We start from the raw sequence: 13,788 nt of genomic DNA, 5'->3' as shown, positions 1-13,788 counted from the left end.
TCTTACTTTTGATAAACATACACCTATCACGAGTTTGGTATAAAAAGTGACAGCTTAGAGAAGAGGGACAGTTGAAGTGGCCTCGCCTTTTCAAACCCATTGCTACATTATTTGCACTCTAATCAGAAACCAAATTAAATGAGATCGTAATATATATATAGCTTAATCAGAAATCCAACCTAAAGTAACTGAATAGTATTATTACTCTGCATATCAGCATATGCCTTCTCTCTCTCTCTCTCTCTCTCTCTCTATATATATATATATATAGCTGGCCAGCTAAAGAGAGCTATATATATTATATTCTTTGGGTATGTAGATTGGAAAAGGACTACGAACGAGGAAGGAAGGTTCTGCTATTAATTGCGTAACCATGTAGATTTGTGCATTTGAGGACACGTTAAAGGTTCACCTCAACCTCCCTATCTACACCATTGCACTGAAAGTCAATACTAGTGTATATATATAGGGACCAATTCGATGGAGATGTATGGTCTCTCTGCATGCAAAAAAGGTTACTATAAAGGTAAAAATGAAGTTTCAACGTAACGTTGCCATTTAAAGAAGCGGGAAAATTAAATGTGTTATCGTTTTAGGCATTTCGTGCGCTGTAGGATAATAGTTCTCATTATAACTTTAACCGGTTGGTATTTGATTAATTTGGTAGCGATTAATTTAATTTATTGACGAGTCGAGGGAGGGAAAAGCAATTAATGCTGTCGTGGTGTAGTTGCTTGTGATGGAAAAAGTTGTTCATATGGGACACATATATGCGGTTGTTTAAAATAGACAGAAAAAAGTTATTCCGATGAATCACAATTTTACTTGATTTTCAAAATCTATATGGCTTTCAGTCACGTGGAACCATGGCATGTTTAGCTGTTAATTAACCCATCATCACAGTAACTATATAGACTTTATTGCGCACACACACACACTATATATATATATATATATGAGTATGTGGTTGATGTAGACTTTCTAATGCATTTTTTTCCTTCACGATACGGTAAATAGATTGCTTAATCAACAAATAAACGTGAAGAATTAAAAGTAAAATGTTTGAAGAATGCACCTAATCGATTTGGTGGGCCGTGCTTTTAAACTAGTTATATGGAAAAAAATTTAATCTAAAGGGAATCTAAAGATATAATAAGTTATCCATGATGAGTATCCTGCGCTAATTGTAAGATTAACCCATGAGCATATTATATTGGAATGACTGGGAAAAAAAGTAGCAAAAATATACTTTTAATTTAATTTAATTAAAAGTTGTTCTTGATTTGCTTTTTTATTATTTATGCTTTTTATCTTCAACTTTATCTAAATTTAATTAAATCGTTTGAATTTTTGTGTCAGTCACTTCCTTATCTTAATTTGATTTTATTTTAATTTTATCTATTAATTACCTTAACACTATTACCTTAGATTTTAATTTACGCTCCCATCTTAACCTTGAGTTTGGTACAATGTCCTGGTTCTATCAATTGTTTTATATCACCTCCTAAATATTGTCTTACTCAAACTTCAAAAAATTACTCAAACTTTTTTTTTTGACGCTATTATAATAAAATACTTATAAAGAAAGATCAAGTTAACGGAATTTCAAGTTAAAGCTAAGGATAAAAATTTAAAATGGGATAGAATTAAGGGATGAAAGCAAAACTGAAACAAAGATGAAAAGTCAAATGGACGCCAGAAAAATTAAGGCGGGGAAATATATTTTGATATAAAGAGGGGGCCCCAAGTATATTTAATCAGGAAATTATTAAATCCGAAAATCACATGGGTAATTGATTTAAGTCGTTTCATTGCATTGGCGTGATGATAATCCAACTTCTCATCAATTATGGGGTCGTAAGGTAAGGTGTCTTTATCAGTTAAGTATCCTCAGATCTATTGCTGAGCTTGTGTTTGTAGTTGTGGGAATAATCTTCGCTTAACTATAACCAATGAATGAGTTTATTTATTTCTGCTTGGAAGAAAATCTTCTCAAATTACCTAATGAAAAATTCAGATAGCATGTAATTAAGTTAGTATATTGCATAACCATCAACACGTGCAGACATATATTTACAAATTAGACAAATCCTTCCAAATAAACGAGGTTCAGAACTAAAATAATGACAAAGCACCATCGTGGACAGTGAGATTTAGCCCTCACTCATTTCGCTGCCTGCGTTCAATAGTATAGATGGTCTTACGTACCTATTTGGTGTTGGGGTAAAAAAATAATAATAATAACAACAAAGTTTAGAAGTTTATGAATACACATTTTTGTGGAAGATTGGTGCAATTAAATATAAACATACAACTCACACTTCATGAGAATGCATGATCAAATCACGTTGTTGACAATGTGAAAACTTCACTTGTTAATGATAAGTAATTAATTTATAAAGACTTTTAATTTATTTGTTAACGTTTTTTAGGTATAATTTTGACCACCCAGTAATCTTATTATCCAACTCGCCCAAATGAGCTTTTTCTTTTGAAAAATTATATATAAGCTTTGTAAAGTAAACTTATTTGCAGATAAGTCTCACAAAATTCAAAAACCACAATTAGGTCTCTTGAGATCTAAGTATAATTTAAAATTTAGATAAAAAGAAAATAATGTTTCTATTAAATATATATACATTACATCAGTTAAATAATTTAAAATTACTTCATTAGCATTTTACTATTATATATAACTTTATTTTTTTACAATTATAACTTTATATATTCAATGATTAAACTGATCAGTTTAATTATTTAATATGTAAAATTACAGTTGTAAAAAGTTAATATTGTATTTGTAAATTGTTGATAAAGAATTCTAAATAATTAATATTAAAATTTATTAATAACATATGATCATTTAACTATTGGATATATGATGGCAATTTATTAATAAAATAAAAAATAGATATTTTTTAATATATAATATTTAAGAATATAATAAAATATTGAATATTAATATAAATTAATAGAAAATTATTTAAAATTCTTAATATTAATTCTAATTATTGATATGTAGAATTAATACACTATGATTTGAATTTCATTTGAATCCATAGTAAAAATATTGAGTCTCATTTTCTATGTATAAGAATTAAGTGGAAAAAAAATGATAAGCAAAAGAAAGCGTTTACCCCAAAATTGGTTAATTAATCATCCTGTTTTGAAGCGAACTCAAAAGACCAATCTTATTAAGTTTTCACTATCATTTGTATAAATTACCATAGATGTATTACCATAAGGGGAAATTGCTAAAAAATACGTGAATGGTTAGAAACACCAAGATACGCAAAGGATTAGTAATGGAGATTATGTAAATTCTCCAAAAGAGCATTTCTACATAATATAAAAAGAATACAAATTGGGGCTTTAAGTTGGTAGAAAAAATCAGGCTACTCCCCACAATTTCGATCCAGAGTATGCTCCTATCCACTGATTAAATAAATAACTATCAAAAATGAAATAATCCTTTAATTTTTTTAAGTCCCTTTTTGTTTTGCACATAAAAAAAGAAAAATAGGAACGAAAAAATACAAAAGAATAGAATACAATTAAAAAAAAAGAAGGATCCCTTTAAGATTCTTTCTTATATCCATATTTATAGAAATACAATTTATGTCATAATTCATAAATTATTGTCTAATTTTTTTACGTAATCAAAAATAACGGGTTATTGAAAATTCTAAAGAAGTATTTTATTGTATTGAAGAATTCAATTATTACTCAACAAATTCAAATTATTAAGGGATGAGATCAATTCAGAAGTACCTTTTTATATTTATTATTATAACAGACAGAATTCAATTGGTCTAATTCAGGACCATCTAATGGATTTGAATCCTATCTATCTTAGGGATATATCAAGATAAATAATCGGCCTGGTCCCTTAGATTTATTTATGGCCTTCGAGGAGCCGTATGAGGTAAAAATCTCATGGATGATTCTGTAATAGCGATGGGAACAGTAATATTATCACCGACTAAGATTATCTAACAGTTTAAGTACAATTGATATAGTTGACGTGCAATCAAAACATGGTTTTTAGGGATGGAATTTATGGCATCAACCTATAAGTTTTCTTATTTTTCTAATTTCTTCCCTTGCAGAATGTGAAAGATTACCTTTTGATTTACCAAAAGTAGAAGAAGAATTAGTAGCAGGTTATCAAATCGAATATTCAAGTATCAAATTTGGTTTATTTTACGTTGCTTCCTTTTTAAACTTTTTAGTTTCTTAATTATTTGTAACAGTTCTTTACTTGGGCAGTTGGAATATCTCTATGCCGTACATATTTGTTTCTGAGCTTTTTGAAATAAATAAAATGTGTGGAGTTTTTGGAACTACAATTGGTATATTTATTACTTTAGCTAAAACTTATTTGTTCTTGTTCCCCTCTATCACAACAAGATGGACTTTGCCTAGGCTAAGAATGGATCAATTATCAAATCTTGGATGGAAATTTCTTTTACCTATTTCTTTGGGTAATCTATTATTAACAACTTCGTTTTAACTGTTTTCACTGTAAAAGATTGATATTCTATATTCATAACTTGTCTCAAACAAGAGAAAGAAACAAAACAAAAATATTCATAAATATTCACGATATGTTCCTTATGGTAATTGGGTTCATGAATTATGGTCAACAAACAGTATGAGCTGCAAGGTACATTGGTCAAAGTTTCATTATTACCTTAGCCCACACAAATCATTTACCTGTAACTATTCAATATCCTTATGAAAAATTAATAACATCGGAACGTTTCTGCGGTCGAATCCATTTTGAATTTGATAAGTGCATTGCTTGTGAAGTATGCGTTCGTGTATGTCCTATAGATCTACCCGTTGTTGATTGGAAACTGGAAACTGATATTCAAAAGAAACGATTGCTTAATTACAATATTGATTTTGAGATCTGTATATTTTGTGGTAAGTGTGTTGAGTATTGTCCAACAAATTGTTTATCAATGACTGAAGAATATGAACTTTTGACTTATGATCGTCACGAATTGAATTATAATCAAATTGCTTTGGGCCATTTACCAATGTCAGTAGTTGACGATTATACAATTCGAACAATTCAATTCAAATAAAATTCTTTATTTATTTAAAAGATTTATATGATTTTATTAATATAGTTTATAGTTTCAAAACTGTTTCGAACTACTCGTTCGTATTGCAGTTATAAAAAGTTAAAATTTTAATTGTAAATTGCTGATAAAATAATTATAAATTAATTATTCAATTGATGTAATATATGGCCAACAGGGATATTATTATCTTTACAGCCTAATTTTAAATTATACCTAAGTCTCAAGGGACCTGGCTATAGTTTCTAAATTTCTCAAGATTTATTGGTAAATAAGTCTGCTCCACAAGATTTATACATAATTTTCTCTTCCTTTTTTTTTTTGAGAGGGAGACAGAGATTGTTAAATTAATGTCAGTCCTTCACAATATCCGGAAAGATAATTAAATTAATGTTCAATTACTAATCAAGAATGACGATTTAACCGATATACTGCTAAATTGCAATTAAATAATGCACTTACTTAAGTGTCAGTACTCGACTTTTAGAAAATCCGCCAAATAATCAACTCGCGGCTCCCGCCGTCCAACAAACATGACAAACCCTGCCCTACATAAATTATCATCAACTCATTGAATAAGTGATGAAATGATCTCATAAATTCTTTAATCACATTTCCATGCCATGAGAAACAAATCCTTTAATTTCTAATTAAATTATCACCAGTTTTTTTGTATTTTTTTGGATCTCGGAATTATGGAATGACTTATATATATCAAGTATATATATGCTTTAATACGGGCGAATATAAGAACTACTCAATCATCATCGCAAACAATTTTCCATCTGAAGACCATTTAAAAAGGAAAAAAAAACTACTCTCAAATACTTTAATCATCTTTCCATACCACGAGAATCGCAAAATGCAGCAAAGTTGGGAGAGCATAAAAAAATATATCATGTACACACACCACGCACAAATGTATACAAAGCTGGGTACGCATCATACAGGAGATTTGAAGAAGAAGTAATGTGGTCTGGCGATGGTGATGCCGAACACTACGACGATGTTGGTGGGACATGTTTTATGCAATTCTATCGTAATGTGTACGTGTATACGTACTTGCCACGACAATCAACAAAAGAGGTGTGACTTTTATTTGACTTCCTCCTCTTACTGCAACCCAGTGGGAAGGCGAGCATCATTGGAACGCACAGATTCACTCCCACTTTTGGGATGATGGACGGTGCAGTGGCCCCACCGTCTCCCTTGTCTGGGCCCCACCCCATGACACAGGGACAGACACCGGTATCACGGACGGTCCTATCAACTTGCATCGGGAAAAGAGATACACATTCACTGGCCCCACAATTACAGAACAGTAGACATTCTCTCTCCATCTTTGTGTGCATGTGTTTGAGGACGTTGCTCTGACCCCTGTGCCCCTGCCCTAATCTCTTCATCGCATGCTAAAAAAGGAGTCTTCACTGTAATTATGGCTTAATCATTCTAGACCAGGTAAAAGCTCTCATAAAGGTAACGCCCTTTTTCTGTCAACCCCACCATCATTTTAACCAAGCACACAGCCCCACAATCCCCAACTAGGTGGCACAACATATTATAAGATGCATCTGGGCTATGGGGTGTTTGTGTCATTTCATTCGCGTCTGTGCAAAGGCTTAGCCTATTTTATGTATTTATATATACGAGCCTTTTCATCAAAATAAAAAGACAAAAAAATTTGAATGAAGTTTGTGCCCCCAATTCCTTGTTTACTATGCAAAAGGCAATAGCATAGTTTTTCACTCCGTCACACACACTCTTCCACAGATGTGTGCTGGTGTCGTGTCTGCTTGTGTGTGTCTGTGTGTCACAGAGAGAGATAGAGAGAGATGCGTGGAGTGACACATCAAAATATATGGCTGACCTTGTTTGAGGGATGCCAGCCAGTGAGACGAGATAGAGACTATGCATACAGGAGCGTAAAAGGCATATTAAGAGAGAGTGAGTGAGCCAAGAGAGAGAAGCTAAAAAGAGAGCTCGGATATATTATCTAGGTAGCCAGATATGGGTGTGTTTGATTCTATCCCGTGGAAATCAAACAAACAAGACACCAGATCACCAGCTGGAAGAGTCCGCATCAGCTCTCTGCATTAGTATATAGTTTTCCTTGCGATTCTCGTTTATGGCTTTTACTTGAGTTTGGCAGAAACAAAGCCAGCCACCTCTTGCAGATTTCGGTACCATCCAAAACAATTTATGTTGATTTGGATTTTACTTATCCAATTCCTTTGTTTTGTTCCTAGTACTGTCTAAGACCCTTTGAAAGTTAGCTGCTTGCTTCTGGTCCTCAGGTCTCACTGCGTCGCTACGTAGCTGCTATAAACCTTCCAACATACGCAAATGATGTCCGGTGACCCTTTCTCCTTATCCACTACCATCGGAGGTTTTGCTCCTCAACAAAGCCCAAACCCTAACCCTAAACCTATTCCAAAGAAGAAGAGGAATCTCCCAGGAACACCGGGTAGTAATCACATCATTCTTCTTTTCTTTTAATTTCTCATTTCGTCATATTTCTTTTTCAAATGGAATTGGAATTTGAGAGCAGATCCAGATGCGGAGGTCATCGCACTTTCACCGAAAACTCTCATGGCCACCAACAGGTTCATTTGCGAAATATGCAACAAAGGGTTTCAGAGAGATCAGAACCTTCAGCTCCACCGGAGGGGTCACAACCTGCCATGGAAGTTACGACAGAGGTCCAACAAAGAAGTTCGAAAGAAGGTTTACATCTGTCCGGAGAAGACATGCGTCCACCATGACCCATCCAGAGCACTCGGAGACCTCACTGGCATAAAGAAGCATTTTAGCAGAAAACATGGCGAGAAGAAGTGGAAGTGTGACAAGTGTTCCAAGAAATATGCAGTCCAATCTGACTGGAAAGCTCACACCAAGACTTGTGGAACAAGAGAATACAAGTGTGATTGTGGGAACCTATTCTCCAGGTATATATTTTTTCCTTATAATTCGTATTTTTTCTCTTTAACGAAAGGAGGTGAAAGTAAGGAAGTGGCCATGTCACTTCAATTTTAAGACTCAGACGGAAGACATGTGATATCAAGTCTTCGCGCAGTCTTTGTTCGTCGACGAAAAAATCAATTAAATGCTTCAGTCCCCTGTTTCATGGCATTAAATTGGCAAATGATCAGCTTTTAATGAGCGGTTTCCCTGAATGTTGAACATGAACAGAAAAGACAGCTTCATCACACACAGAGCTTTCTGCGACGCCTTAGCAGAAGAGAGTGCGAGGCTCACCTCAGTCTCCCCGACAAATCTGAATTTCAAGAACGAAGGGAATACGATGAGCTCACAACATAGTCTGGCACTCGAAAACAACGCAGAAGTAATTTCTCAATTTGGCTCGCACGGATTTCGCCCAGATTTCAATGGAATGGGGATGGGCGGGAACTCAGCATGTGCGGACCAGCAAAGGGCAAGCTTGTCAATGTGGCTGAACCAGGGAAACAATGGTCTGGATGTGGGAGGGCTTTACGGGTCTTCTAGTTGTTCTTCGGGTTTGGGTGATCACATGGCACAAATGACGACCCAAGCTAATAACAACGCTTTTGGGTCTTGTAATTTTGGAATGCCAGCTTCGAGTTCAACAAACGCAGGACTTTTAGTATCCAGTGGGAGAAGAGGAGAAGCCATGTCAAAACCAGCCTCTCCCATGTCAGCGACTGCTCTACTTCAGAAGGCAGCTCAGATGGGTTCCACCAGAAGCAGCAACAACAATCCCTCTATTTTCAGTGGCACTCTAGGAGTGATGACCTCGTCTTCTTCCCATACGACGACGACTAATCTCAGTGATAACAACGCCAACAAGCACCGGAATTTCAGTTCAACTAGCAGTGCTGAGCCTGTGTTAGCAGATAACAACTTTAGCTCGTTCACTCATACAACGAACACTAATCTTGACCAACTCGTGACGCAGACCAGAACAAAGCAGAGTCAGGAGCAACACGTGCAATTGAAGCTTTACCCAGGTGGTTCGTCGGAACATAATTTAACAAGAGATTTTCTTGGCATGGGCGGTAGTGGTGCAGGAGGAGCCGGGAATCCTCCTCCATTTCTACCCCAAGAGCTGGTAAAGTTTGCGTCCATCGGCTCACCCATGGGTTTAACCCAATTCACCGCCAACCATTGAAGTTGTTTATCTGTGTTCTTACTGATGATAATTTAGCCAGCTAGGCAAGGCAGGCCCTCCATGTGTAAGTAAGACAAGGCAAGCTTGAAGGCTCATTGGGAAGTTCAAGATTCGACCAATGAGACACCCCTTGTGCCAGGGCCCACTGCATGTCTGAGGTAACCCGAGGAGCAGCGAACTCCGAGTCATCATCATCATGCATGTTCTCCTAATTGTAGCTGTTGTCGTTGTTGTTTTCGCTTTCTTGTAATTGTTTTGTCTTCCGTCTTAGCCTTGTATCGTGTTCGCATTCTCTTTCTTCGAAACCAGTGGAGTTGTGGATAAAATTAAAAGAAGAATATTTCACCCAAAAAGACATTGAGAGAGAGAGAGAGAGAGGAGAGAGCACGGAGCACCGAGCACAAAGCACCATATCCAGTTGACCGTCTGTTACGACGAGGGGTTAGGAATGTAGAATGTTGTTGGTCCCGAGTCCCGACGACCCAACCTAACTTGCCTGCGTTCAGATATGTATCGACCTTCAACTTTTAATAAATATGAGGGAGGGGATTAATAATCTCACGAGGCGAAACTTCGTACGTCTCAACTTGTTCGGTGCTTATCCAGGGAAAATGACACTTTAATTAGACTAAAAATAGATCATGACATTTTATAGCTGCAAAATTGAAGTGTTCATTAATAAAAAACGTTGGTCCTTGTCTGGCATAGAATAGATAGAAACAATTATTAATCAAAATGCCCCGATTCGCACCAATATATATCTACATAGCTGTAAGAATTATCAATTTACATTCTACAGCTGCAGGTTTCAGAAGCTAAGTTGTAAAAAGAATATGCACACAACTCATAAATTTTAGCATCTACGCAAGTAACAGTTGAGTTTTTTTTTTTTAACAACTATTATTCGATATACTGGAAGCTAAGTTAAAAGAGCATCACAAATGCCACAAGCTAAGTTGAAAAAACAAAGTATAGAAATTAAAAATCCTGTAAGTTTAGTTTAAAGTTTTCTTAATTAATCAATTTTTTTAAAAAAAAAAGAAAAGAAAAGAAACTGCTTTTGAGAACAGTCCTTTACAGTCGAACTTCTATGATTTTTAATTTGTATATATCGATCATTTCTCCAATTTAACTTTTGACAACGTTTGTCTTTTTGTCAAAGGTCAAAAAATGTCAAGAGTTAAACAGGAGAAAAGGCGGAAAAAAAAAAATCTGAAGAGAACCAGCATGAAAATTATTTAATTGAGAACGATTGTGACTGAATTTTCTAGATTTTTAACTTCTATAGACACGTTGGTTTTTTCAACTTAATTTCTGAAATTTTATAATATCCATTATGAGATGAAAATCCTAAAGAACCCCCCCCCCCAACTTTCACATCGACTGTCGGGAGACGTTTTAATTTACCGATATTTATCTCGGCGGGTAAAATCTAAGTGCTGGCTAGCTGGGGTTGCTTTTATTTTGGTACGCCTCGATTCTTTTGGAAGGGAGACGAATTAATTAGATGTCTAGAAATTGAAGGAGGGATGAACATTTCCAATTAATCCACGATATATACCGTTGAGGAGGCCTTTAATTGGTCAAATGTGTTAGCTAGCTAGCTAATTGCTGGCAGGCCTGTGATTAAAATCAATTAAGCTTGTTTAAAGCTTTGCATTACAGCATTAGCACGTTGGGTCAAACCTCTACATTTGACTCGCTGCGCAATTTAATTTTTCATCACAGTTCTGTGTGGCTTTTCTGCATAGCAACTGCCAAGCACGCCGCTTTACTGACATGCAATTTAGACGTCTAAAATTGACGGGATAACTAAGTCCTTCAAGTTTTAAAAGTGTTTATAAAATCAATATTAATTATATCTAATATTTGGTTTTTTTTGAACTGCAAAGGTGAGCAAAAGCTTGAAAAGAAAATAAAAAAACTAATTAGAATCGCCCTTGTCTAACAATAAGATATCAAAACAGCTTGATAGATAATGCCATATTAGCATAATGTCTTCACCCACATCATGAGCATTTTTTGCTAAGTAGTCAGCACATTCTAAAAAATCTTTTGAAGTTTGGCTCATGATGAGATCCCAATCACTATATATCAACTCTCGAGTTTGAAGCTGTATTTTTAGAGATAGGATTATTGTAGCCATCTCTAAAAAGCATGCTCAACACTTCCAATGACTCAAAGAACATTTGATCTTTTGGAAATTTTGTTGTTTACATATCTAAACCAGTTTGCATGGCCAACATTTCAGTAGCTGTGACAAGTATACTCCCTAGCTCACACTTGAACCCAAGAATCCAATCTCCATGTTCATTTTTTAGAACTCCCCCACATGAAGCATATCCTTGTTGATTGACAGAGACATCCATATCCACACATATGTAGCCATTTGGTGGAGGTTTCCATCTCATAGTAGAATCAGAAAGATCTTGAAATATCATATGTTTGAAGTTATGACTGCTAGAGCCTTCCATGAGAAGGTAAAGGCCTTGATGAATCACTTATTGAGTTGTGCTATAAATACCTTCAAGGAATCTTTTACACTGATTTTTCCACAAGAGCCATTAAATAGTACCAAAGATCTTGATCCAAGGCCATTTGTGATATTGATGGATTTTTAGTTTGTAAGTGCTATTCCATCTTAGCCAAACCTGCAAATCAATAAAGAAAAAGACAAAATAATAATTAGGAAAAATAATTCCTTTGGCAATTCACAATTTTGAAGTATGTGATAGTGATCTCTTCACAGGCACACTCAAAAGGGCACTCATTGTTGATGGATAGGCCATATCATGCCTTGAGTGAATTGGCAAGTAATCTCTTGTGAGTGATTTGTCAAAAGAAAAACTTCATTTTTTTTCAGAAACGGGCCATTTTCAAATCTTCCTCCATAAAAGTTCTGTGAGATTTAACTTTAGGATTGTATAAACTTGTAGGCAGCTTTGACACTAAAGACCCCATCATTCATAGAGCTCTAATAGAAATGATCAATCTCGTATCCACTTAGAGGTTTGGTCTATTTAATTTTCTCAATCACCCATCGCGAAAGAACATTAAGCCAATTATTGACATTCCATTGATTGTTAGGTAGTAGCTGCTGACTAACTAATTCTGATTGATTGATTCTTGAAAAATCTCCATTAACATAGTAAATAAGTGGTTGCTCAAGAGATGACCACTTTTCCTTAAAAAAAAAATTATGTTGTGACTGCTTTTGATTCTTTTTCCTATACCTTTCATAAAATTCTCCCAAGTTTTTGTAATGGCTTGCCAGATCATAGAGGAGCATTGTTTGTGAGAAATAATTGGATATTTGTCATCACCATTGCTGTACTTCTTCCTCAAGCATTGAACTCATAAGGCATCTAGTTTGGTCATCAATCCCCAACATAGTTTCATAATAAAGGCAATGTTTTGTTGTTCAAGATCTTTTATCCCTAAACATTCTAAATCTTTGGTTCGCTTCATAGTTTTCTAAGAAATCAAGTGTATCTTCCTTTTGTCAATCTCTTGACTCTAAAGAAAACTTCTACAAATTTTTTCAATCTCTATGAGAATCCCTATAGGAAGTAGCATGTTTTGCATTAAATAGATGAGAATGGCTGCTGATACAACTTTGATGAGTACAGTTCTTCCCACCATGCTTAGATAATTATGCTTCTAAGAGGAGCCGCCAAAGGAGTAAAGATCAGTTTAGAAATGTGAGTGTGCATAAGTGGCACGCCTAGATATAGTACACTCTGTCTAAGTCCATCAACTTACAAATTTTCAAAGGAGATGAGATCATTCACTTGGGTTTTTGGCATTATGGTTTAATCTTGGTTTAATTTGTTCTGTTTTTCCTTTCCTTGCTTTTTTTTTTCCTAAAAAAAAACTTCCAGACATAGCACCCAAAAAAAAAGTGAACTAAATGAAAAATATGATTAAAAAAATGAAAGAATAATAAACAACACGGCCTGACCAGTGAATAATTCTACTCTATATGAAATTTGTCATTGTTATTAAATCACCGTGCAAGACTAAGAATATACACATGATTGCTACAGGCCTACAACACGCACATACACACGTATATATGAGCATGGCACATGCCGGCCAATGATACCGTATACACGTGTGTGGGTGGGGCATAAGCCGCACGGCAGGAACCCCTGCCCATGTGAAACATGCATGGTTCACAGCTTCTACTTCCTACGTCTGCATGACATCACCTAATCAATCATCAAACCCTCCATGATTTTTCACAGGAAAAAAAAAATCTCCGTAATTATAGATTGGCTCAGGTCAGTGTGAAATTCCAGTCGGCAACTTACCACGTAAGTGGTTGCATTGCATTTTAATAGGAGTATGTAGTAAACACGAGGCAGAAGGACGTCAAATTTCTCAGTATAGCATGTGTCCATATATACAGTAGCCCTAAAATATGCCGCAATCAAAATTTTGTACTTCCTCCTTTCAAATTATAAGGTAACTTTGAAGAAATCTGATTATTTTAAAATATAAGATAATTTAAAATAAATAAATTTTTATTAATAATACTTTTCTAGCACT

General features: G+C 35.0%; 1 protein-coding gene across 1 annotated transcript; it reads left to right on the top strand.

The window, feature by feature from the left end:
- Window positions 1-6,846: 6,846 nt before the first annotated feature.
- On the top strand, window positions 6,847-9,507 carry LOC129306871 (zinc finger protein JACKDAW). The gene is made up of 4 exons (XM_054947645.1): window positions 6,847-7,270; window positions 7,385-7,554; window positions 7,639-8,035; window positions 8,280-9,507. The coding sequence occupies exons 2-4, from the start codon at window positions 7,434-7,436 to the stop codon at window positions 9,235-9,237; spliced, it is 1,476 nt and encodes a 491-aa protein (XP_054803620.1). The 5' UTR covers window positions 6,847-7,270; window positions 7,385-7,433; the 3' UTR covers window positions 9,238-9,507.
- The last annotated feature ends 4,281 nt before the right edge of the window (window positions 9,508-13,788 follow it).

The sequence above is a fragment of the Prosopis cineraria genome, unplaced genomic scaffold (genome assembly GCF_029017545.1).
Source record: "Prosopis cineraria cultivar Desert tree isolate PC_DT_omini unplaced genomic scaffold, ASM2901754v1 PC3, whole genome shotgun sequence".
NCBI classification, from domain to species: domain Eukaryota; kingdom Viridiplantae; phylum Streptophyta; class Magnoliopsida; order Fabales; family Fabaceae; genus Prosopis; species Prosopis cineraria.
The sequence above is the reverse complement of the archived record's forward strand: the minus strand, read 5'-3'. Positions and strand labels throughout refer to the sequence as shown.